This window comes from Hibiscus syriacus, unplaced genomic scaffold (genome assembly GCF_006381635.1).
Source record: "Hibiscus syriacus cultivar Baekdansim isolate YM2019G1 unplaced genomic scaffold, ASM638163v2 tig00110422_pilon, whole genome shotgun sequence".
NCBI classification, from domain to species: Eukaryota; Viridiplantae; Streptophyta; class Magnoliopsida; order Malvales; family Malvaceae; genus Hibiscus; species Hibiscus syriacus.
This window is the reverse complement of record NW_024062732.1, coordinates 622,968-646,504: the sequence shown is the minus strand read 5'-3', so window position 1 is coordinate 646,504 and position 23,537 is coordinate 622,968. Positions and strand designations below refer to the sequence as shown.

At 34.7% G+C, this 23,537-nt stretch overlaps 1 protein-coding gene across 2 annotated transcripts; it reads left to right on the top strand.

The window, feature by feature from the left end:
• Positions 1-15,484: 15,484 nt before the first annotated feature.
• LOC120124615 (40S ribosomal protein S21-like) lies at positions 15,485-16,627 on the top strand. 2 transcript variants are annotated; one of them, XM_039143237.1, is made up of 4 exons: positions 15,485-15,506; positions 15,831-15,910; positions 15,998-16,130; positions 16,433-16,627. In XM_039143237.1, exons 2-4 carry the CDS (start codon positions 15,861-15,863, stop codon positions 16,496-16,498), a joined length of 249 nt encoding a protein of 82 aa, XP_038999168.1. In that variant the 5' UTR covers positions 15,485-15,506; positions 15,831-15,860; the 3' UTR covers positions 16,499-16,627. The 2 variants fall into 2 exon arrangements, with proteins under 2 accessions (XP_038999168.1, XP_038999167.1); XM_039143236.1 differs by having other exon boundaries at positions 15,489-15,506; positions 15,814-15,910.
• The last annotated feature ends 6,910 nt before the right edge of the window (positions 16,628-23,537 follow it).

Below are 23,537 nucleotides of genomic sequence, written 5' to 3'. Positions count from 1 at the left end.
GGCATATGTGAACGAAGCTATGAGCTTAGATGAATATATGAAATGATAAATAATAATACCCATGTTATATGATACGAGAGCTATAGGTATAGTTGGCATGCCAAGAGTCGAGGGTTTCATAGGTCCTTCAGGATAATACAGTGGTCCTTCGGGACAATACAGTGGTCATTCGGGACAAATTTCATATGCCACTTAGTGGGACTTATACGAGCTGTAGTGACAGCATTAGTGCACAACCTCAATGTACTCACATACCTTCTGTTCTCACCAGTGTACCATGGGCTAATAAAGAGACAACAACAAATACAATATATAAGATGCATATGCTTGTGGTGATACAAAATGTATTGCATGAATTATAGGATGCTATGTTTGTGTTTTTGTGAAATATATGTGTTCTATGATATGTATAAAAATGTTCAACATATGCTTATATGATCACAAGGAATTAGTAACAATAATATGAGTATTGAAAAACATGTTAATGATTTATGTTTTTATATGATATGATAGTATTGATTATTTATGCATTGCTATGAGTAGAGTAATGTTACATGATTTCATGCCTCACTAAGTCAACGACTTAGCGTGTGATTGTTTCACGTGTAAGTTCCGAGAAGAGGAAGATTGGTAAAGTTATGCAAGACATGTCAGTTTCTCCTTTCCAAAGATCAGACCAGAAAAGAATGAAATAGTATGTATTTTGTAATAATGATAGTGGTTGGCATGTAATAAAGATTTGAATTTGACATGTTTTTATTGGTTCGTAAAATCATAGGATTGAATTTTGTAATGTTTTAAAGGTGTATTTGTAAATGGAAATTTTTATACGGATGAAAACTAAGATTTTTATAAATTTATACGTATTTTATAGAATTATTGTAGCAATATTGTAGTAGGGTATCGATTCCCTATAGCAGGGGAATCGGTTCCCCTATTACAATCTGGAAATTTTAATATTCAGGGTACTGTTCACTAATGTTCATACGGCACTGTTAACTGTTCATACCGTATTTTACTGTTCCTAAACTTATATTTTCTTAAATTGATTATAAAAAACATGATTCAACAATATATTATCGTATTTTCTCAAAAAGAGTTCAAATGTTCTGTTATTTTGTAAGAAAAAGGTTTTAAAAAGTCAATGTGACATCTCGGACTCGTATTCGTGTCGGATACGGGTTGGGGTGTTACAACTCCGCTATGCCATGACATTACATGAAAACTGCATTTAAATAAATGGCAGATATGACATATGAGTGAATGAAAATAGTCACGGGATGACTCTACCTGACTAGCTCGGGGGTGGAAGGTGTGCTCTTTCAACTAGAGTGTGGATGGTAGGTGTGATGGGCTGACTCCCCTCGTAGCAGTGCTAATGAAAGAAAAGAAAACAATGTGGGAGTAAAACTTGTAAATGTCGTGGCAAAACAAGAAAGCTTTCTTAGAAAATTTTTAGGTTTGTTAAGCATGGACTTGATACAAACACGCACACACTCACACAAAGGATCTTGCTCTAGGGGACAATATTTGATCTCTCAAACTAGTCTAGCGTGTTGAAGCTAAATGTTCTGAGGGCTGAAATTTTATCCCATATCACTATTCTGCTTCTGAACTTGCCATGGTATTTTTATTTTGCTATCAATTGCTTGAGGACAAGCAATAGTTTAAGTTCGGGGGTGTGATAACTCCGTAAAAAGGTCATATTTAGGACATTTTCACTTAGGTTATTGACTGTCTAAGAGCCCATTTAGGATCATATAGATACATTTAGGAGCATATAGTTGCATGTGGTGGAATTATGTTTGTCGCGATATTTTATTTTGTAATCGGTGTTACTTTATAGGGAATGTGTTTGTTTGGTGATGTGCAAGATTTGGGAGTAAGGAAAAGAAAAAGGGAAATGCCGTGACATGATGACACTGCTGACCAGAATGTAAATGTCGATTCAGTTGGCATTTCGAGAGCGAACAAAATGAAAGAAGATATTTTTCAGATCCATCTATCTCTATCTTCACGTGATCTCTACCCATGAGGAGACACCTGCCTGGAGGGGACCATGCACTGCTGTAGCTAATCTTGTTGGACCACACCCTGTTGCAGCTGATTCTGCTGGATCTCAATCTACAACAACCTGATCTTGTTGGGTGCTCAGCCAGCCTCCCAGGTTGGACCACTGCCAGCTGCCCAAGGGGACCACTGCCATCTCTGCTCACCCTCACGTGAATGAAGCATGATTTGGGGTATCCTAGGAATTTTAACACAAATTCCTAGGTTTATTCTCCCTCTATAAATGGGAGATTAAGCCACCTTTCAAAGAGACTTTTACACACGCCGCCTTGAGCCTAAAAATTCAGAGGAAAAAGGTCTATCTTTTCTCCACCTTTCCTATTTGTCGTAGTATTCATCCGTTGACAAGCTAGAGGGAGTGGCGATCTAGGCGTCCGAGAGGAGCTAGTTCGCAGTGGCTGAGGGAAGCTCCGACAGTGCACGTCGAAGGCTTTTCCTCATTCCCTTTGCTCTTTGTTTTCATTTTTATCATTTGAGTTGTAAGGAACGGATTAACTTGCTTTGTACTTGATATATTCGAACCCCACCATGAAATAGTCTTATTTGGTGGGAGTTCATTTTGGATATTTAAGATTTTCTTTAATTAATGGTTGTTTTGTATATTATTATCTTTTTTGTTTATGGAGTTTAATTCCTTAAGGTTGTAGGAGCTATGAGAGTAGCCATTCCTTAGGAGATTACTTAGTGTTTGAGATAATGACTAAGTAACACATCCTTAGTATTCGACAAAAACTAGGGAGAAACCACATAGGTAAGGGGTTCTAGGTAGTAACTAGGCCTAATCCACCTTAGAGATAAGGCTAGGATTTGAGTCGACTAAAATGAGTAGTGCGTGATCCAGAGGTTATATGTTAATGCTACTGCAAAAAGGTATTGTTGTGACATATCTTGTTATCTGGACCAATATGATCCCTGCAGTTGCTAACGCCAATCGATATACCACAACATCTTCAACCTGTCGAGTCCCTTGACTAGAGATAACATAGGGTACCTTTAGTAAACTCTGTCGGGCAGATAAGACATAGAAGTAAGACCATTCTGAGAAGTAGACTTGAATTTCCTAAGTGACTCCTATCATTCATTCCTATAGTAACTTGTCGTGTGAGGAAATTAAAGTCCTTATAATTAAATCCAGTGTCTATATTTTATTTTGCCTTTGCATTTTCAATTGATTTCACTACACTCAATTTACTTTTGCCAATACATTTCTATCTATTTTGCCACAACATCTCCATTTGCTGACACATTACATTACACCATCATTCCATTCCCACCAGTATCCATTTCATTTTGCCACAACATTCTCATTTGTGAATAGCATTAGTTATACTTAGTTACTTTAGAATATTGCATAAACTTTACTCAAGATCTCTCCAATCTTCGTGGATACGATACTCACTCATCACAGTATTACTTGTTCGATTGTGTATACTTGCACATATTTCACATCCATATTTAGTACTCACAAAACGTGGACAATAACACTATAAATAATTATAACAAAATTAGCATATAAACTCGAATAACTCAATAAATTTCTCAAACTCGACTCAACTCAAAAAGTTTCAAGTTAAATTTGAATTGTAAAATATGATTCGTCAACTAAAATAACTCAAATTTTTTTGACTCGATTCGATTGAATGCTCGCTCCTACTAAACGATTTTATTATACCAATTTTTTACAGTTATAAAGTTAGACCTATTAGATATTCTCGTGTATATTATACACACATTAAATTATAATGAAATTCCAATGAGTGTTTGTCCACGTGGTTTGGATTTAGGAATTTGATATTGCAAGGTCAAGTTTGAATCATATCACCTTCGCTCTTGGTAGACAATCTGTAAATTCCTATGTAAATCTCAATTGAGTCTTAAGTATGCTTTAATCCTGGACTTAAGGAGCCACCCCTGACTTAAACTTTTTTGTATAAAAAAAATTAGATTATAATGAAATAAATCTTAAAATTATTATTTTTTTTAAATCTTTTAAAATAATTTAAAATAATTATTAATTTTAATAATAAAAAATCATTAATCTCTTCTATGTTATTTTTTAATTTTTTAATTCACGTTCAATCATATCTCGTATTAATATGATCGACGTTGGTAAATATTTCAATCACTAAGAGTTTTTATTTATTTAATATTATTTCCTCTCTTTTCTTATGAAAATAGTGAATAATTATATATTATTTTGTGTAAATTTTAATTTTGCAAAATTTTTATTTTTTCTCTTTAAAACTTATTTTAAGGGTCACTTTTAAATTTATAATTTTTTAATTATTTTCTTACATATTTATTATTTTATTACATCAAAAGTTATCTCTAAAAAGAATTTGATGTTAATATTCTTGATATCTAAAATTTTAGGTAATGGGTGGCTCCTCCAATCCAAGATCAATAAATTATTAAGACCCAATTGAGATTTACATAGAAATTTACAGATTACTCATCAAGAATGACGTGGTAGGATTCAACTTACAAATTCAAATTTTGAATCTCAACCACATGTGATATTAATATTCTTTGATTTATTAAGATAGTATTATTTTTAATGGATTTAACATAAATTTAATCACTCTTAATAATAATAATAATAAGAGAAAATAACCTCAGTGATTGAAAATTCCTTATAATATACGAGTTTGACCAACTTTTTTTTGATTTGCCAAAATGACCAACAAAATCGCAATGCGATCTCTAAATCGCAACGCAATCTCCAGTATCGCAAATCAGTTTCCAGATTCGCAACGCGATTTTGACTATCGCATTGCGATTTTCCAAATTCGCGTTGCGATTTTAGAAAATCACAATGCGAATATGTAAATCACAACACGATAATACATAATCGCAACGCGATAATACATAATCGCAACTCGATTCTGACTATCGCAACGCGATTCTGACTATCGCAACGTGATTCTGACTGTCGCAACGCTGAATTTCAAATTCGCAACAGGTTTTAGTTTCGCAACATAAATGTTTTGGGTATATAACTACGCATCAGCAACAACTCATAACCTAAATCCCTAAATCGCAACTAATTCCATCTCCATCTATCACTCTCTCCGGCGACATCCGTTCCTATATCCAACGACATCCTTCCCCATCCGGTAACAGGTTTTAGTTTCACAGCTTGTTTGTTTAGTAAATTAATTTACAATAATGAAATCATCTAATGTTGATCATGTTTGGATAGATTTGTGTTTTGGAGGGTCATGGGAGAATGTTCATGGTGTTTTACAATATATGCCTTTACCCATGAATCTTCAACTAAAACTGTCATTAAAAAAGTTAACTTATGAAACTCTAATGTTACGTGTTGCAAATAAATTGAATTTAGAGCCCTTAAATGGATTTAGGCTATCTTATCAGAGAAAAGGTAAAGTTTATTTGTTAACCGACAATGAAGATGTTGAACGATTGATTGCTTACATTAGTGTTTCGCAAGATGATTTTACATTGTATGTTGTTGAACCTAGAAGTAGTGAAGTTGGGTCAGTAGCGGGTAGTAATCAACTAAGTTTTTCAACCCCAGTTTATGGTGCTCAAAATTTAATGGTTCCACCACAATTTCATCACCAAGCAAATTTTGTTTCACCACATTTCCAATACCAAACACAATCTCAAAACCCACAACCTTTCCCTAATCCAAATCCCAATCAACTTTCAGCACCAAATTCTGGTTTTCGTATTGACCAGTTAGACGATGATGAGCCAACAAAAAAAATTGTGAGTACTAGTCAGTATTCGAAATTTGATCTTGGTCAATACCCGGACTTTGATCTTGGTCAATACTCGGATTTTGATGATGTTTCAGAAGAAGAAACAAACCTTGCATGTAATGATTTTGATATTGGTCAATACTCGAATTTTGATGATGAAACAACCGCTGCCGAGGAAGATGTTGTTGATGATAATGAGGAGGAAGTTACGACTGTGAATGAACATGTTGAACATCCATTCTGTAATTCATATAACCCTGAAGAAGAAAAAGAATAAGAAGAAATCCCCGAAGAAAAGTCCCCGAAGAAAATGCCACGGGAGTATAACTGGAATATGCCATAATTACTTCAGATACCGGAAGAAGAGTTGGTAAAGATAGCAGTTGATTGTTACACAAAAATTATTCGTATCAAGAAAGATGATTGTTTTGATACAAAGGAAGACTTGAAGATAGCTTTGTATACGAAATGTGTGGAAGATGGCTATCAACTTAAAGTTAACAAATCAAGCAAAGATCGTTTCGAAACAAGGTGTATGATTGACAAAAACTGTACGTGGCGTATGATTGCAAAGAGGATAAAAGATTGCGAAATATTTCAAGTTATTTATTGATAAACATACATGTTCAAGAACCCAAGTTTTTCCTCACCATAGACAGGCAAACAAAAAGGTGTTGGGTGGTTTTCTGGCTGAGTTAATGTTTTTGAATGGCAGGGTATACCGGGGACATGAAATTATGACTGACATGAATGCTTGGTTCAAGATTAGTATCTCATATTCTCAAGCTTGGAGAGCCAAATGTTATGCCTTGGAATTGTTGAGGGGGTCGCCAGAAGCATCGTTTGCCCAACTGCCGGCTTATTGTCACAATTTAAAGTTAAAAAATCCTGGGTCGTAACTCATATCAAAACAGACAGAGATGGATGCTTTGAGTTGCTGTTTATCGCCATTGGTGCTGCGGTTAGTAAATCAATATAATTTTGTTGACTCATTTTTGTTAGTTACATGCATTTCACATTTAAATGATTATATTCTTGTGTATATGATTTTGTAAATTCGTTCGTTTATTACTTGCATGCGCCCAGTTATTATAGTTGACAGAGCACATTTAAAAGGTCGATACATTGGAGTAAACTTATTAGCAGTAGCCATGGATGCTAACAATGGGATACTGCCAATAGCTTACGGGGTTGGCAAATCTGAAACCTCTGATTCATGGACATGGTTTATGGGGCATCTTAGGGATTGCATAGGTCCTATTAGCAATCTGACAATCATATCCGGTAGGGCAAACTCAATTGACAACGCTGTTAGAAGGTGTTTCCCAGATGCTTTTCATGGACTTTGTGGTGTTTATTTGTATAGAAATCTAAAATCAAGGTCTGCTGGTATAAAAAATCACAAATGGACATACTGGAAGGCTGGGAAGTGGATTTTAATAAGCATATAAATTGTTTAAGACGTGTTTTGCCTCAGTGTGCTCAAACACTAGAAGATGTCGGGTTTGAAAGATGGTCAAGAGTACATCAACTTGGAGCAAGATATGGTTTCATGACGTCTAATAGTGCAGAATCAATCAACGCTCTAAGTCATCATTCCCGTAAATTACCCATTACTATGTTAATGGAGTTCTTTCGAGCCTCTATTCAACAGTGGTACTACAAGAAAAGAAACCATGCATGTATTATTTCTTTAAATTCGTAACTTATCATATATTTTGCTAAGTATTATTTAGTTAAATTTACAGGAACATTGGAACATCGTGTTACACCATGGACTGAAAAAAAGATAACGAAACGTGTTGTGAAGTCAACGTCATGGAGAGTTGAACCATGTTCAAACACTTTGTTTGAAGTACTGGATAATAACTTAAATGGGCTTGTCGATCTAAATGCAAAGACTTGTAGTTGTATGAAATGGAAACATCTGGTTATCCGTGTGGCCATGTTATAAAAGTTTCTCTTCATCTAAACCAAGATGATTCAAGCATATACGCTATGGATTGCTACACTACAGAAGTATATCGACAGACTTATGCCAAGATTATCTACCCTATTCCACATCCTTATGAGTGGGACATACCAGATGACTTACAAACAGTTTTGCCACCAGCCATGGACAGAAGGCTACCTGGCCGACCAAAAAGTCACGATCGTGTACAGTCTAAGGGTGAAGAGAAGAAGAGATCGTCATGTAGTCGGTGCAAGAAAAGTGGTCATATAAGGTTGACATGTGGATCACCAGTGCCATCACAATCATATTTTCCTCTACCAAAATATGGATCCTCATCAAAATCCAAAGCTCATATGGTGTCAAGAAAAAGGCAATCAAAATCGCAATCACAACCGGCTTCACCTTTTGGGACTATTAACTTAGGTGATTTTTAAATGCAAACGTTGTATTATGTGTATTTTATGTGTAAACTTTTAACATTTTCAGTTAGACATGTATTAGTAACTTGAGTTTGAACATTGCTATGATCTGTTCAGTTGTTATCACTTATTACAAATTCATTTGAATATCGCAACATGAATTTGACTATTATGTGTATTTTATGTGTAAACTTTTAACATTTTCAGTTAGGCATGTATTAGTAACTTGAGTTTGAACATTGCTATGATCTGTTCAGTTGTTATCACTTATTACACATTCATTTGAATATCGCAACACGAATTTGACTATCGCAATGCGAATTTGACTATCGCAACGCAAAAATTGCAACGCGAATTTGACTATCGCAACGCGAATTTGACTATCGTAACGTGAATTTGATTATCGCAACGGGAATTTGACTATCGCAACGAGAAAATCGCAAAGCGTATTAGACTATCGCAACGCGAATTGACTTTTGCGTTGCGATTTTGGCTTTCGCATTGCGATTTTGACTTTCGCATTGCGATTTTGAGTTTAGCGTTGCGAAAGTGTACCTTCAACAGGTCTTTTGCCTTCAATATGATGCAGATTGAAATCAACAAATCAACTTTTACATTTCATTCAATTAAACAAGCACAAATAAGAATTATTTACACATCAATTAAACAAATCAACTTTTACAAATCAATTAAACAAGTAAAAAATGCTAATAATTCTTATTTTCCTCATCAATTAAACAAATCAGACTTTTAAGAATCAATTAAACAATAAAAAAAAGTGTACCCCAGACAGTTGTTTATGCACCCATACATCAATTTCACGCAGCTCACTTCAGGATAACCTGCAGAAACCAAACATTTGATCAAACAACACTTTCTACACATCTAAAACCAACAAACAACAAATTATTATTGAATTCTAGGTACTTAACAACACTTGCATTTGACTTACAAATTTTTATGGACACTTTCATAACGCGGATGCAGGTAGGCAGCGTCTCGCATATATCGCTCTAGCCATAAAATGCCGAAACCACAAGCCTATTACACCTCTATCTCTATCGGTGGGAGGTAGAAACTGTGTACTTCCTGTCGTCAAACGCTCCAAGCACATGCATACGAGAGGACCACAATCCCCTCTGGCTTCCTGCGTTTGTTGTGGCTCAATCTCGTCTCTGATAACTGTAACATTGAACTTCTTTGGCTTCCTGTTTCCAGAATAAGTCCAATAATTAATCGCATCCAAGAATTTAGCCAAATGAAGCTCCATCCCTTAATAATATCTCTCAAATCAGACAATGATATGTAATTTATCATGCTGCCATATACTATTGTCTTCAGGGATGGGAGCTGAAGCTCGACGAGAAGCCAATGGGTACGTTCCAAAACAGGGATAAACACCTGCAATCATAAGTAATAATTCAATTGCGCACTTATTTATGAACACCTTTAAAATATTTAAAAAATAAATACTAACCTTATCGACCTCCCACCATGCAGGATAAAGTTTAGCTTGTCCATTAGCCAACACATATGATTCCTGTCGTTGATTCTTCAAGTGAACTACGTGAAAAGACGTCGGCATAATTGTATGTCGCGTATTTTTTTATTTTTCCTCATTTCCTTATCATTAGAAGACGTGAAACTCATGCATCAATATGCTGTTTTACAAAAAAAGACATATATTAATGAATTTCATAAATTTAAAAGAAATTAATCAAAATGAAATATAAGAAAAATATAAGACTTACCCCCCATCGAAATAGCCTTTGTCTTCAACCCCTAATAACACACCCCACCAAGACCGATCAATCAACAAATGTATATCATCGTTGAGTTTGTATATGTTAGCGTAACACCCCTGGCTCTGCTCATGTAGATAAAAATCAACTGCGGTCTTAGCCCAAAGGGTATTATCCAGAATTTTTTTCGGTAGTTTTCTCATCTCCACTTCATCTGCCGGAATGGTACTGGCCGGTAACTCATACGAAAGCCAACAGTCATCCATCATGTCCAGCACGTGAGAGGGTTTCTCAATAATTTGACATATTACGCCGTGTGAATCAGGCTCTTGAATGGTGGGAGAGACATCTTCAACGATGACAGGGGACTCTTGAACGATGGGAGGGGACTCTTGAGGGATGATAGGGGCCTCTTGAACGATGACAAGTGAGTCGGGCTTCTTCTTACGGAGTCTTCGTACTATTGGGGTGAACGGAGACGTAATGGCACGTGCACGCTGTCTGATGCGTGAACCCCGTCGTGCAAGAAAAACCCGACTTAAAACATCCACCTTATCGAGCCGCTAAAAATAAATTAATACATAAATTAGTAAATAAACAGACATGATATTAAACAGTGAAAACAAAGATGTTTCAAACTTGTACGATATTCACCCAAGTCATTATTCTATCATAGTTCACAAAATGCATCAGATAACATTCCAGAAGTAAGCACTTATATAAACATTTAAAAGAACAACATATAGGTTTAGTGCATGTTCAAGGACAACATAAAGAGTAATAGTTTATTCTTGAAACTTAAATTTGCAACACTGTGAAGTTAGTATTTGTCTTTGTATTTTGGTTGAAGTAATGCAATCCATTCAAGTTTCAATTTGCAGAAGAAGAATAGTTTCTGAAACTTAAAATCGCAACACGAAACTTAAAATCGCAACGCGAAAATGACTATCACAACAAGATAATCGTAATGCGAAATAAAAATCGCAACGAAAAAATCGCAATGCGAAACCAAAATCGCAACGCGAAACTAAATTCGTGTTGCAATTTTCATTTTTCGCATTGTGATTTTCACGTTGCGATTTTTATTTCGCATTGCGATTATCCCGTTGCGATAGTCATTTTCGCGTTGCGATTTTAAGTTTCATGTTGCGACTATTCTTCTTCTGCAAATTGAAACTTGAATGGATTGCATTACTTCAACCAAAAGACAAAACAAAGACAAATACTAACTTCACAGGGTTATTTTAGAACTGTTTAACAGTATTGGCAACAACCGAATGAATTTACTAAGCAATCTAAGTGAAATGGTTAATCTAAGTGAAATTACTAGTAAATCAAGTTAAATATGAAAAATCTTAAACTTACCTCGTTGCGTAGAGTATGAACCTCATTCTGCAACGATGCTACCATCTCACGTAGAGCTGCTACCTCACCACGTAAAGTAGATACCTGATCACGTCATGCACTATTTCATCGCGTAAAGTACCGACCTCCTCACGCAAGGCATTGACCTCATCACGTAACTCCCCTAACTCATCCCATGGAGGTGGAGAACAGGGAGATAAATGTCATGGCATCTTTGCCGGTCGCCTATCATGAGGTGATGGTGGAGAAGAGGCTCGATGATGTGACGAATAGGTGATGGCTCCCGTTGTCGAGGTGTATAGTGTGGTCGATCAGGTGATGGCTCTCGAAGTGGAGGCTGCTCATCATCCGTGCCATCAAAAAAATGCTTACTAGCTTACCACCAATTAGTGGCAAGCTCAGCCTCCGTGGGTGTCAGCCTCTATAATGGAGTGTTGGCCTCCTAACAATATAAAAGCTCAAACAAAGTTAAACGTGTACTAGTAATAACTTGTTTATATATGGTAGTATTTGTGTTAACTTATATCATTTATTGTCGTATACCGTAGTAACTATTCCCAAATCAACAGCCGCCGTTTCCTCTTCCATGAAATAACTCTAGGAATATCATTTGAAGTTTTTAATGCATATGTCTGCATATCGGGAAAAGCCTCAAATATCCAAATCTACAAACAATATAATACACAAACATTAATAATTGTTAAATAATTAATTATAATTTTGGAAACATTATATAGGAATTCTTACTTTAAAGGCCCAAATAAAGCCTGACAAAGTGTATTTGCAACCATCGCCACACAAACTTTTGCGGTCAACAAAGACAGACGACAACTTATTCCAGGTAGCTTTCCATAGATACGAATCCCACAGAAACAGGTTCCATGCATTTAGGTCCTCTACCAATAATATTAGGTCCTTAGGAATAGGTTGTCTGGCCTCTCTGCCTAAAACGTCGGCATGCAAAAGTACTAAAAGGCATACTCGAACAACATCGACGTCATCCATCTGAGTAAAACCATCTTTCTTATTCAATAATCTCGTCAAGTCGTCGACGTGTAAATTCGGCTTCTCCATTGACAGCTCAGGAAAAACCCGGATAACCATGATGGGTGGTTAATATGACTAGTGTATCGACCTACATCATCGTGTCCGAAGCGTAGACCAGTGATTAAGCAAAACTCCTCCCGCCCAAAACACGTATACGCCGGTGGAAAATGAAACCATATCTCTTCATTACCACATTTTATACTCTTGGGTAGATCGCTAGTCATGATCTTAAGCCACAAATGGGTCAACATAGCATCTCCACCCGGATGTTGAACTTTCAGCCATGGCCCGAAGCAAGTATCCTCAAACAATTTTCTTTTTACAGGTGAAAGCTTCGACGCAATTGTAATGACTAGGCTTATTTTATTCCTTAAGGTCAATTGAGCCGAAAAAAAGTTCTACAAAAACAATAAACATACCAAGTTTGATATACCAAAAACTACAATGTGAAGATATACCAAAAACAATAATAAACATAAAGAGTAGTAGTAGTTTATTCTTCAAACTTAAATTTGCAACACTGTGAATTTCGTATTTGTCTTTGTTTTTTGGTTGAAGTAATACAATTCATTCAAGTTTCAATTTACAGAAGAATAATAGTTTCTGAAACTTAAAATCGCAACACGAAAATGAAAATCGTATCACGAAAATGACTATCGCAACGTGAATTTGACTATCGCAACGCGAAATGAAAATCGCAACGCGAAACTAAAATCGCGTTGCAATTTTGTCGTTGCGATTTTCATTTTGCGTTGCGATCCTCGGTTTCAAATAGTCATTGTCTAAAATTGAAACTTGAATGAATTACATTACTTCAACCAAAAGACAAAACAAAGACAAATACTAACTTTACAGGGTTAAAGACTAAACAATTTAGCAGTATTGGCAGCAATCGAATGAATTTAATAAGCAATCTAAGTGAAATGGTTAATCTATTATTGAAATTACCAGTAAACTTATCATCAATTTCAATATGAAAAACCAAATAATAATGCCAAAATTTCAAAATAAAAATAATTAAAAATAACTAACCCTCAGTGGTTGATTTGGTTGATTTTCATTTCTGATCGTGAATGATTGTGAGGTGGCTCTGAGAGATGGAGATAGATGGATTTCGCCGGAGATGAGGACGGTTTTCGTCGGAGATGGGGACGGATGTCGCCGTAGAGAGTGAGAGATGGAGATGAGACTGAGTTGTGATTTAGGGTTTTAGGTTAAGAGTTAATTACGATATATTAATATTCGTGTTTGGAATTTGAAAATAAAATACGCGTTGCGATACTATGGCGCTTTGAAAATCGCGTTGCGATTTTGTATTATCGTAACGCGATAGTCAGAATCGCGTTGCGATAGTCAGAATCGCGTTGCGATTTACATATTCGCATTGCGATTTTCTAAAATCGCAACGCGAATTTGGAAAATCACAATGTGATAGTCAAAATCGCGTTGCGAATCTGGAAACTGATTTGCGATACTGGAGATCGCGTTGCGATTTAGAGATCGCATTGCGATTTTGTTGGTCATTTTGACAAATCGAAAAAAAGTTGGTCAAAATCGTATATTATAAGGAATTTTCGGTCACTGAGGTTATTTTCTCTAATAATAATCGTTTGTATAATGTTAATACTTCTTAAGTAATTAGGTTTGCGTATATTGAGAAAGACTATTGCATTGAGAATAATAATCTTTTACTGTTTAGATTAGTTTGCTATTTTTTTATTAGAAGTGCAATTCTATATATATATATTTAATACTTAAATAATTAGTATTTAATATATTTACATACGAGTACAATAATATATATATATATATATTCAATATCAAAATCATTTTTTAATAATTTACTATGATTACAATATACCAACTGTTAAGAATATTTTCAACTCATTAATAACTACTTGTAAACATAATTATTCAAATTTGAAATCTGTAAAGATAATAACTCTCTCTTTTTATCACTAAAGGGCCGTTTGGATGATGGAATGTTACATTGCCAAGGGATTTTTTTTTCGAGAATGTAATACCTATATTTGGATTGCAAGGATTACCAATGGGGGTAATAAGTCATTCCCAATAGTGATATTTTGAGGACTTATTACCGGGAATATCATTCCACCATTCCTTAAGTATTAATATTTTCCCATGACTTTGGACTAAAATACTCTTAAAACAATTGTTTTTTTCAAAAATATCATTCTTCTCACCGTTGAATAAAAAAAATTCTATGAAGGGTAAATTACAAATTTATCCGTAAATTATTTTAGATTTACAAAAAAGTCCATAATTAAAATTTTATATGAAGTTCAGGGGTTAAAATAAAATTAAACCCTTTCATTAAATCCATTTATCTTTTAAATTTTGTAAAACATTATATAAAATTTATGAATTTAAATTTTATAAAGAAATATATAAATTAAAAATAATAAAATTATATATTTTCTATGATCTTTTTATAAAAATATTTTCATTTGAATATTTAAAATTCAACTTGTTTAAAAAAATACAAGGACTTGATTTCTTAATCTTTTATTCCTTTAACCAAACACTATAATCTTACATTCCTGCTAAACAAACCAAACACAACAATGCAACATTCCAGTAATGTGTTAGGTAATGATACATTTCGGTAATCCTATTCCTGGAGGTAATGCTACATTCCATGAACCAAACGCACCCTAAAGTCACTTAGTTCAAAATTATATTTTTTTATTAATCAAGGGTAAGTACAAGACAATATTTGTTCAAAGATAACTCTCAACCATTTGATATTAAACGTTCATACCCTTAATATTTATAGTACTCGAATCTAAAATCTCAAAAAATAAAAATAATTCCTTTATCTTTGAAATCGCTGCGCAAAATTATCTTTTAACAAACACTTTTATGCTGGAATAAAAAATTCAATCCAATATAGAAATTTGGATATAATTATAAACCAAAAGAATATGATTTGGGTTTTTGACATTCGGCCTCGCGAACAGTGGTTGCTTGCTGGCCTGAATAGAATTGGCCCTATTTCATGAACGAAGCGGGCTCAGATTGGGAGTAAACCACATCGATTTCTATTGGTAAATCTGACAAGAAATTAGGGTTCGTTCTTCTTTACATATAAGTTCAGCAAACAGAGATCTTTAAGCCTCCACTTGCAGCAGCGGTAGCGGAAGCCTCTCTCTCTCATCTTGTAAGCCTCTCTCTTTATGGATTTCATTATTCATGTTTCATAGTTCTAAACCTATGTAAATTTTATGTTATCTGGATGTACTGATAAACATACGTTTGTTTTTTTCCTCTTAAAATGTTAATATGAACATGATCGTTATGAAATCCTAAGCAGCAATATTTGAACTTGGATTTATGGTTGTCTGTAAAATGCTTGTTTGATTCATTCTGGTTTTCGAATTAGTAATTTATTTACAGGGCATTGAAGTTGAAATTGTTTTAGTTTTTCTTTATTATTGGTTAATGAATATAAATTGGCGCTGAATGAGGTCATTTGAGCGTTTAGGATTCTTGTTGGGTTAAGAAATTCTCAAAGATGCAGAACGAAGAGGGTCAAAACATGGATCTTTACATCCCCAGAAAATGGTAATTTATTCTGACTGTCGTCCTTGTTTTGTACTTTTACCTTGTCTATGATGGAAACTTATATGTATGTTGTTCTTGGTATTGCAGCTCGGCCACTAATCGGTTGATCACCTCGAAGGATCATGCCTCTGTTCAGATTAATGTTGGACACTTGGATGAGCTTGGCAGATACACTGGAACCTTCTCCACTTTTGCTCTTTGTGGCTTTGTCCGTGCCCAGGTTCGTGTCGGATCTCTACTTGCTGATTGTTTTTTCTGTTATGTTGCTTGATTTGCATTATTTCTGTGACGTTTTAGGTGATGCTTTATGCGATGTTTTGATAGTTCTTGAGTGTATATATATGTTAAAAAGATCACATCCTTGTAATCGAGTCCGATTAGGTGTAGGACATTTGTTGCAGTTGTTGGATTTTTCAAACTGATAGATGATGCAGGAGTTAGTTCCATGTCAATCTGTGTTCTTTGTGATGATGTTGAGTTGTGTCTTAAGTCGGCTTCCGATTGATTTGTGCATGGTTGCAGGGTGAGGCTGACAGTGCGCTCGACAGACTCTGGCAGAAGAAGAAAGCTGAAGTCCGCCAGCAGTAGTGGGATTTCCCTTTTAGAACTAAATTGGTCTTTGATTTTTGAGGGAATTAAATTCTAGTTTGTGTTTTTAAGGATCATGTTGAACTAGTTTTTCCGATTTGACGATGTTTCCTACCTTGTTAGCTTGCATTGAACCTAATATAGTATTTGCATCTTTGTTTCCTTGTTCTTTGCATTATGAAAGTTCAAATATCGTTCTCCGAGGCATTTGGCTATTAAAGGCCAAGTGTGATTTAGAAAATAAAAATTGAAACAAGTATCTATCTAACATGTGTTGTAACCGTCCATCGGGTGGATTTGGAATCGGGTTTCGACTTAATTTGATGTGATGGGGTCGCCACCGATCATTTTAGTTTACTTGATCGGATACCATAACTTACTGCTGTTGTTCTATAACTTACCAGAAATTTGTCGGATTCGATCAAGATTAGTGCTTCTCTAGAGAAGACTTTTTTCAATACATAAGGTTCTTCTCAGTTCGACATTCATTTTCCTCGAAATTTTTTTGAATTTGTCAAATCTTTTTTTAGCACGAGATCTCCTTCATGGAATACTATTGGGCGCACCTTGATGGGATTTCCACCTCAATGGGCAATACTGTCTCATCCTGTAAGCTAGTGAAAATGGGATTGTACCAGTCGAAGTTCGCACCAAAGTTCGATAGGCAAACAAAGCAAAATGTAACTTCTTGTGCCAGTCTTTGTATGTTTCAGTCATTTTCTTCACTATTTTCTTGATATTCTTATTTGCTACCTCTATCGATCCATTCATCTTTGATCGATAAGAAGTGGAGTTGTGATATTTTATGTTGAATTGTTCACAAGCAAAATTCATCATTATGTTGTTTAAATTGATTGCATTGTCAGTAATGATCATTTCTGGTAAATCATACCGACATATGATCTTTTTTAAGAATTTACAAATAGTGGACTGAGTGACATTAGCATATGATGCAGCTTCCACCCATTTGGTAAAGTAGTCGATTGCCACAAGGATAAATTGATGATCTTTTGAAGCTTTTAGATGGATTTGTCCGATAACATCCATGCCCCACATAAAAAAGGTCATGAAACTGTCATTACATGAAGAGGACGAGACGGGACATTTATTTTATCTCTATAGACTTGGCACTTATGACATTTCTGGCATAGTTGATACAGTCACTCTCCAATGTGGACCAAAAATATCTACATCTCATGACTTGTCTTGCCATCATATGCCTATTTGCATGAGTTCCACACACTCCGCCAAGCACTTCTTCCAAGATCATCTGTCTCTTCTGCATCCACACATCTTAACAAGATTTGATCATGACTTTTCTTGTATAAGATTTCTCCATAAAAAACATATCCCATCGCCATTCTTCTGATTGTTCTTTTTTCATTTTCAGTAGCTTCTTCTAGATAACTTTGATTTTTGATGTACTGCAGAATGTCATGAAACCATGGGTTTTTGTCTTTTTCTTCCTCGATATGAAAGCAATGAACTGGGTAATCGTATAATTGCAAGTCGATTGGCATCATATCGACTTCTACACCAATTTTGAATATTGCTGCCAAGTTAGCTAAAACATCTGCCATCTGATTCTTTTCTCTGGGCACGTAATGGAAAGTGACTTCATCGAACTCTTCAATTAACTCCAAGATGAGTTTTTTGTACTCCACCAGTTTTGCGTCCTTTGTTTCTCATTCTCCTTGGAGTTGATAAATCACTAAAGCAGATACACCCTCAAAGTCTTTATGTTTTGTCCAATGGCAGCTCGAATCCCTAAAACACAAGCTTCATACTCTGCCATATTGTTGGTGCAATCGAAATTCAATCTGCTAGTGAACGAGTAATGGTTTCTTGTGGGTGAGATCAGGATAGCCCCAATAGCGTGCCCCAACGTGTTCGATGCACCATCAAAGTACATCTTCCAGGAATCACATGTGGGAGTACTAGCCTCTTCTAAAGATATGACCATCAAATATTCATCTGAGAAATCGAAGTTCAATGGTTCTTAGTTTTCGGAAGCTCTGCTTACTAGGAAGTCTGATATGACACTTCCCTTTATAGTTTTTTGACTCAAGTACGCAATGTCGAATTCGGATAAAAGCATCTGCTATCGAGCTAACCTTCCAGAGAGAGCGGGTACACCCATAATCAATTTTAATGGGTCCAACTTGGAAATTAACCATGTAGTATGGTATAACATGTATTGCCTGAGTCTTCGTGTAGCCCAGACTAGAGCACAACAAACTTTCTCAATTGGGGAATATTTGACCTCGCAATCAGTAAATCTCTTGCTAAGGTAGTAAATGACTATTTATTTCTTTCCAGATTCATCATGTTGTCCCAGAACATATCCCATTGAATTCTCAAAAAATTGGAGTATGAGACAAATACTCTTTTACTTTCTCGAATGCAATCTGGCAGTCATCATCTCATGTTCCAGAATTATTCTTTCTAAGGAGACGAAAAATTGGGTCGCACTTATCTGTCAATTGAGATATGAATCGAGCAATATAGTTCAATCTTCCCAGAAAACCTCAAACTTCTTTTTGTGTACGTGGGGAGAGAAAATTCTGAATGGCTTTGACTTTATCTGGATCAATCTCGATGCCTCTTTTATTAACAACAAAACCCAACAACTTTCCAGACGTTACTTCGAATGTGCACTTGTTTGGATTCAACTTCAATTGAAACTTCCTCAATATTTGAAAAAGTTTTCTCAGATTTTCAATGTGTTCATCTTCAGTTTGGGCTTTGACAATTATATCATCAATATAGACTTCAATCTCCTTATGCATCATGTAACACCCCAAATCGTATTCAACCCGAATACGAGTCTGAGATGTCACATTACCCTTTCAAATCATGTACTTATTTAAAATACAGGAAAAATTTAAACATAATACATAATTTACATTTATTAATTCAAAAACTTTTACAAACTGTTCAGAACTTTTACAATTTACTCTTTTAAATACATGCCAACACTTCATAATACAAAAGGGAAACCTACTGTAAATTTTTCTGATATGATCTTTGATGAAGTTATGTTGTCTCCGCTACTTATCTTCTCTTTAGAACTTCTCGGATCCTACGTGTGAAACACTCACACGCTAAGTCACAGACTTAGTGAGACATGTAAACAATTAATAGATCATCATTACTTATATTATTATCACTAATTCCTTTTTGTCAATTGAGCATGTACTTAACATTTCTATACACATCATAAAACACGTATATCATTTCACAAAAGAGCACACATAGCATCATACCAAGTTGATTATTTATTCTCTTTAAAACTCATGTATACATCTGAGAACTAAAAATATGTGAGTACATAGAGGTTGTGCACATATACTTTCACCACAGCTCGTATAATTCCCACTAGAGGCATATATGATTTGTCCCGAATGACCACATAGATGTCCCGAAGGACCACTCCTTAGAGACCACATACATATTCCAATGGATCAAATAAGTGTATCGAAATACCACATATATGTTCCAAAGGATTACATATATGTCTCGAAGGACCACATAGAACCCTCGACTCTTGGCATGCCAACTATACCCCTAGTTGTCATAATACATAACATTGGCAATATTATTTATGTTTATCGCACATTCACATATTTATATCACAAGCATAAAAACTCATGGCTTCTTATCACATATATCATGTAATACTCTCATAGAGTCTCATATCTTATTATCATATATCTCATACAAGTTCTTGTATTCATATAACATATAATCACATAGATTACTTTCACATATCTCTTGTCATATGTCTTATCTCTTATGATCATATAGTCATACAATTTATTATCACATGGCTCATAATTGCCTAATTTATCACACATACATACATTCATCTAGATCACATATAAATATGCACTTAAACTCTAGACATATATATACTTATATACACATAAACATTATATCACCACATGCTTGTATCCTTGTACTCATATAATCTAATATCAGAATTAGACTAATCGCAAGTCTAAATTCTCTAACCTAACTTACATTTAATATCATGTACTCACATTTGGTTCACTTGCCAATACCAATCTCTTGTTCTCTCTCGAATCTTACTCTGACGGCTTATCCGAACTTTACTTTCGATCGATATCTACATAAATATACAATCCAATGAATATTGGAATTTGAATTACTCGAAAAGATTCATACCAAAGAAAACTAAATAAAATACAAATTTCCACTTTCCAACTTAAGTAGTATCAGTACTACCAACACAGTACCGATACTTCTATGCTTGTAGTATCGATACCATTCCACGGTATTGATACCCAATTTTTATTCTGTAATTTACTTGCAAGAATGGTATCAGTACCTCTCTATTGGTATCGATACCCCTAGTAGCGATACTCTTCTTTCAGTATCAATACTTCATGAAGATTTATTACTCTTTTTCCTTATGGTATCGATACTGTCATGCAGTACTGATACCCCACGCATATTTTCTCATAAATTGCCTTGTAGTATCGGTACTAACTCAACCGGTACCGATGCTACTACCCATAATATAGTTTCTTAAACCCGAAATTTTCAACACTTTACCCCGAACTCTAATTGTTTGCCTCTCCTCAACCTTAAAACTTAACTATACATACTTAAACCCTCTTTTAATACTATAACACTTCATTATCTTCAATATCTCACTATAACTCTTCAAATTAAAGAATTTCACTAAACTTTCAATGTGTTCTAAACTCATTTCTAATGCTTTAAACTTCTTAATCCTTCTTATGAAAGTCAAATTTATCAACAGGACTTCAAAATTCATCTTCATACAAACAATTCATTTCTACACCCTTATTACAATTTCCTTTCTAATTCTTTCTTCTTGATGTTTTAAGCTTATATAAGCTTTCCTTAAGCTTATATAACACCTAAAGAATCAAAAATAAATTAGAAATACAAGAAATCAACAATTATAATCCAACTTACCTTTGCAATGAAGCTTACGGGAAAAAAATCAAGAAGAAAAGATCTTCCAGATAACTCTCCCAAAAAACCCATATGTTTGTCTCTTAATAAGAGGAAAATATCCTTTAAGAGAAAGACCATAATACCCTTTCAATCTCTCCATAATTACCATTTAATCCAATACTAAGATATTCATATTTAATTCCTTAAACTTTTCAATTTTTTCTAAATTGATAACCAAATTTCAAAAACTTTCATTTTAGTCACTAACTCGGTACTTGGGATGTTATACATCATGTCATGAAACAAGGTCACCATGGCTCTTTGGTATGTTGCCCCAACATTCTTTAGTCCGAAGGGCATCACCTTATAGCAAAACGTTCCCCACATTGTGACAAATGTGGTATTTTCTATGTCGTTGTGATGCATCTTTATCTGGTTGTATCCTGAGAAACCGTCCATGAATGAGAAAAAATAATTTCTGGCCGTATTATCCATTAGAGTATCTATGTGCGACAATGGGAAATTGTTTTTAGGGCTTGCTATGTTGAGGTCTCGATAGTCAATGCACATGCGTACTTTTCCATCTTTATTTGGCACCAAAACTATGTTAACCACCCACTCTGGATACTTGGCTACTTGAAGAAAACCATCATCAAACTGATTATTGACTTCTTCTTTTATCTTAAGGAGCATTTCAGGCCTCATCCTCTTTAGCTTTTGCTGTACGAGTTTGCATTCTGGCTTGATTGGTAATTTATGGACTACCATATCCGTGTCTAGTCCAGACATATCTTGGTACGACCATGCAAACACGTCTTTGTACTCCTGAAGTAAGTCTATCAAACTTTGTCTTGTTTCAGACTAAAGTGTTTTGCCAATTTTAGCTTCATTCTTTTATTTCTCAGTCCCCAAATTTAAAACTTTAATTTTTTCCTCATGGGGTAATATTTGCTTGTCTTCTCTTTCCACAATTCTTAATAATTCGGGAGGTAAGTTACACTCTTCTTCATTGTAATATTCATCAATTTGTCCAAGACACTTGAGTTGCTCAAAATCGATCTTTGAGTCAAAATCATCATTATCCACATCATTAACATCCAAAGACCTAAAAGGAAAAGAGGGGATATATATATATATATATATGCGAGAGGAAAATATCCCACATGGGACATAAAAACAAATGTATTATACATATATGAAAAAAAGAAGTGAAATGAAAAAAATGTTTGCCGGAAAGAAATTACGTCTTTTATTGAAATATAAATAAAAACATTTTATTAACCCTTACAAAAGATCACCTATTACCCCAGAGATAAGAAAATAGAGAAAGTTTATGTAACACCCATCTTTCGTATACCTTTCCGTACACGAGATACAGATATCACATCACTTTTAAAATATTTTGTCATTTGAAAAACCATAGAATTTTGTTTCAGTTTTTAACAACCTCAAAGTATAATATTCATATAAGCAAAATACTAAAACTATCAATTTAAATACATTACAAATATTTAATTCATTTCCATTACATGCCAACTAAGTTTTCAAAAGGAATAAGATTGTCCTAACGTTACTGACATGTCAACCTTAATTGATGGGAAAAGGAATAAGATTGACCCTTTTCTGCCAAATGCACAGTTAGGACATTTATCTTTTACTCAACGGTCTTTAACCGTTCATCTAACTGGCATAATTGACACCTTTCGTCCAAATGCACAGTTAGGCCATTTATCTGTTACTCAACGGTCTTAACTATTCATCTAATTGACATAATTAACACCTTTCTACCAAATGCACAACTAGGCTATTTATCTTTTACTCAACGGTCTTTAACTGTTCATCTAACTGGCATAATTGACACCTTTCTGCCAAATGCACAGCTAGGCCATTTATCTTTTACTCAACGGTCTTTAACCATTCATCTAACTGGCATAACTGACACCTTTCTACCAAATGCACAACTAGGCCATTTATCTTTTACTCAACGGTCTTTAACCATTCATCTAACTGGCATAATTGACATCTTTCTTCCAAATGCAAAGCTAGGCCATTTATCTTTTACTCAACGTTCTTTAACCGTTCATCTAAC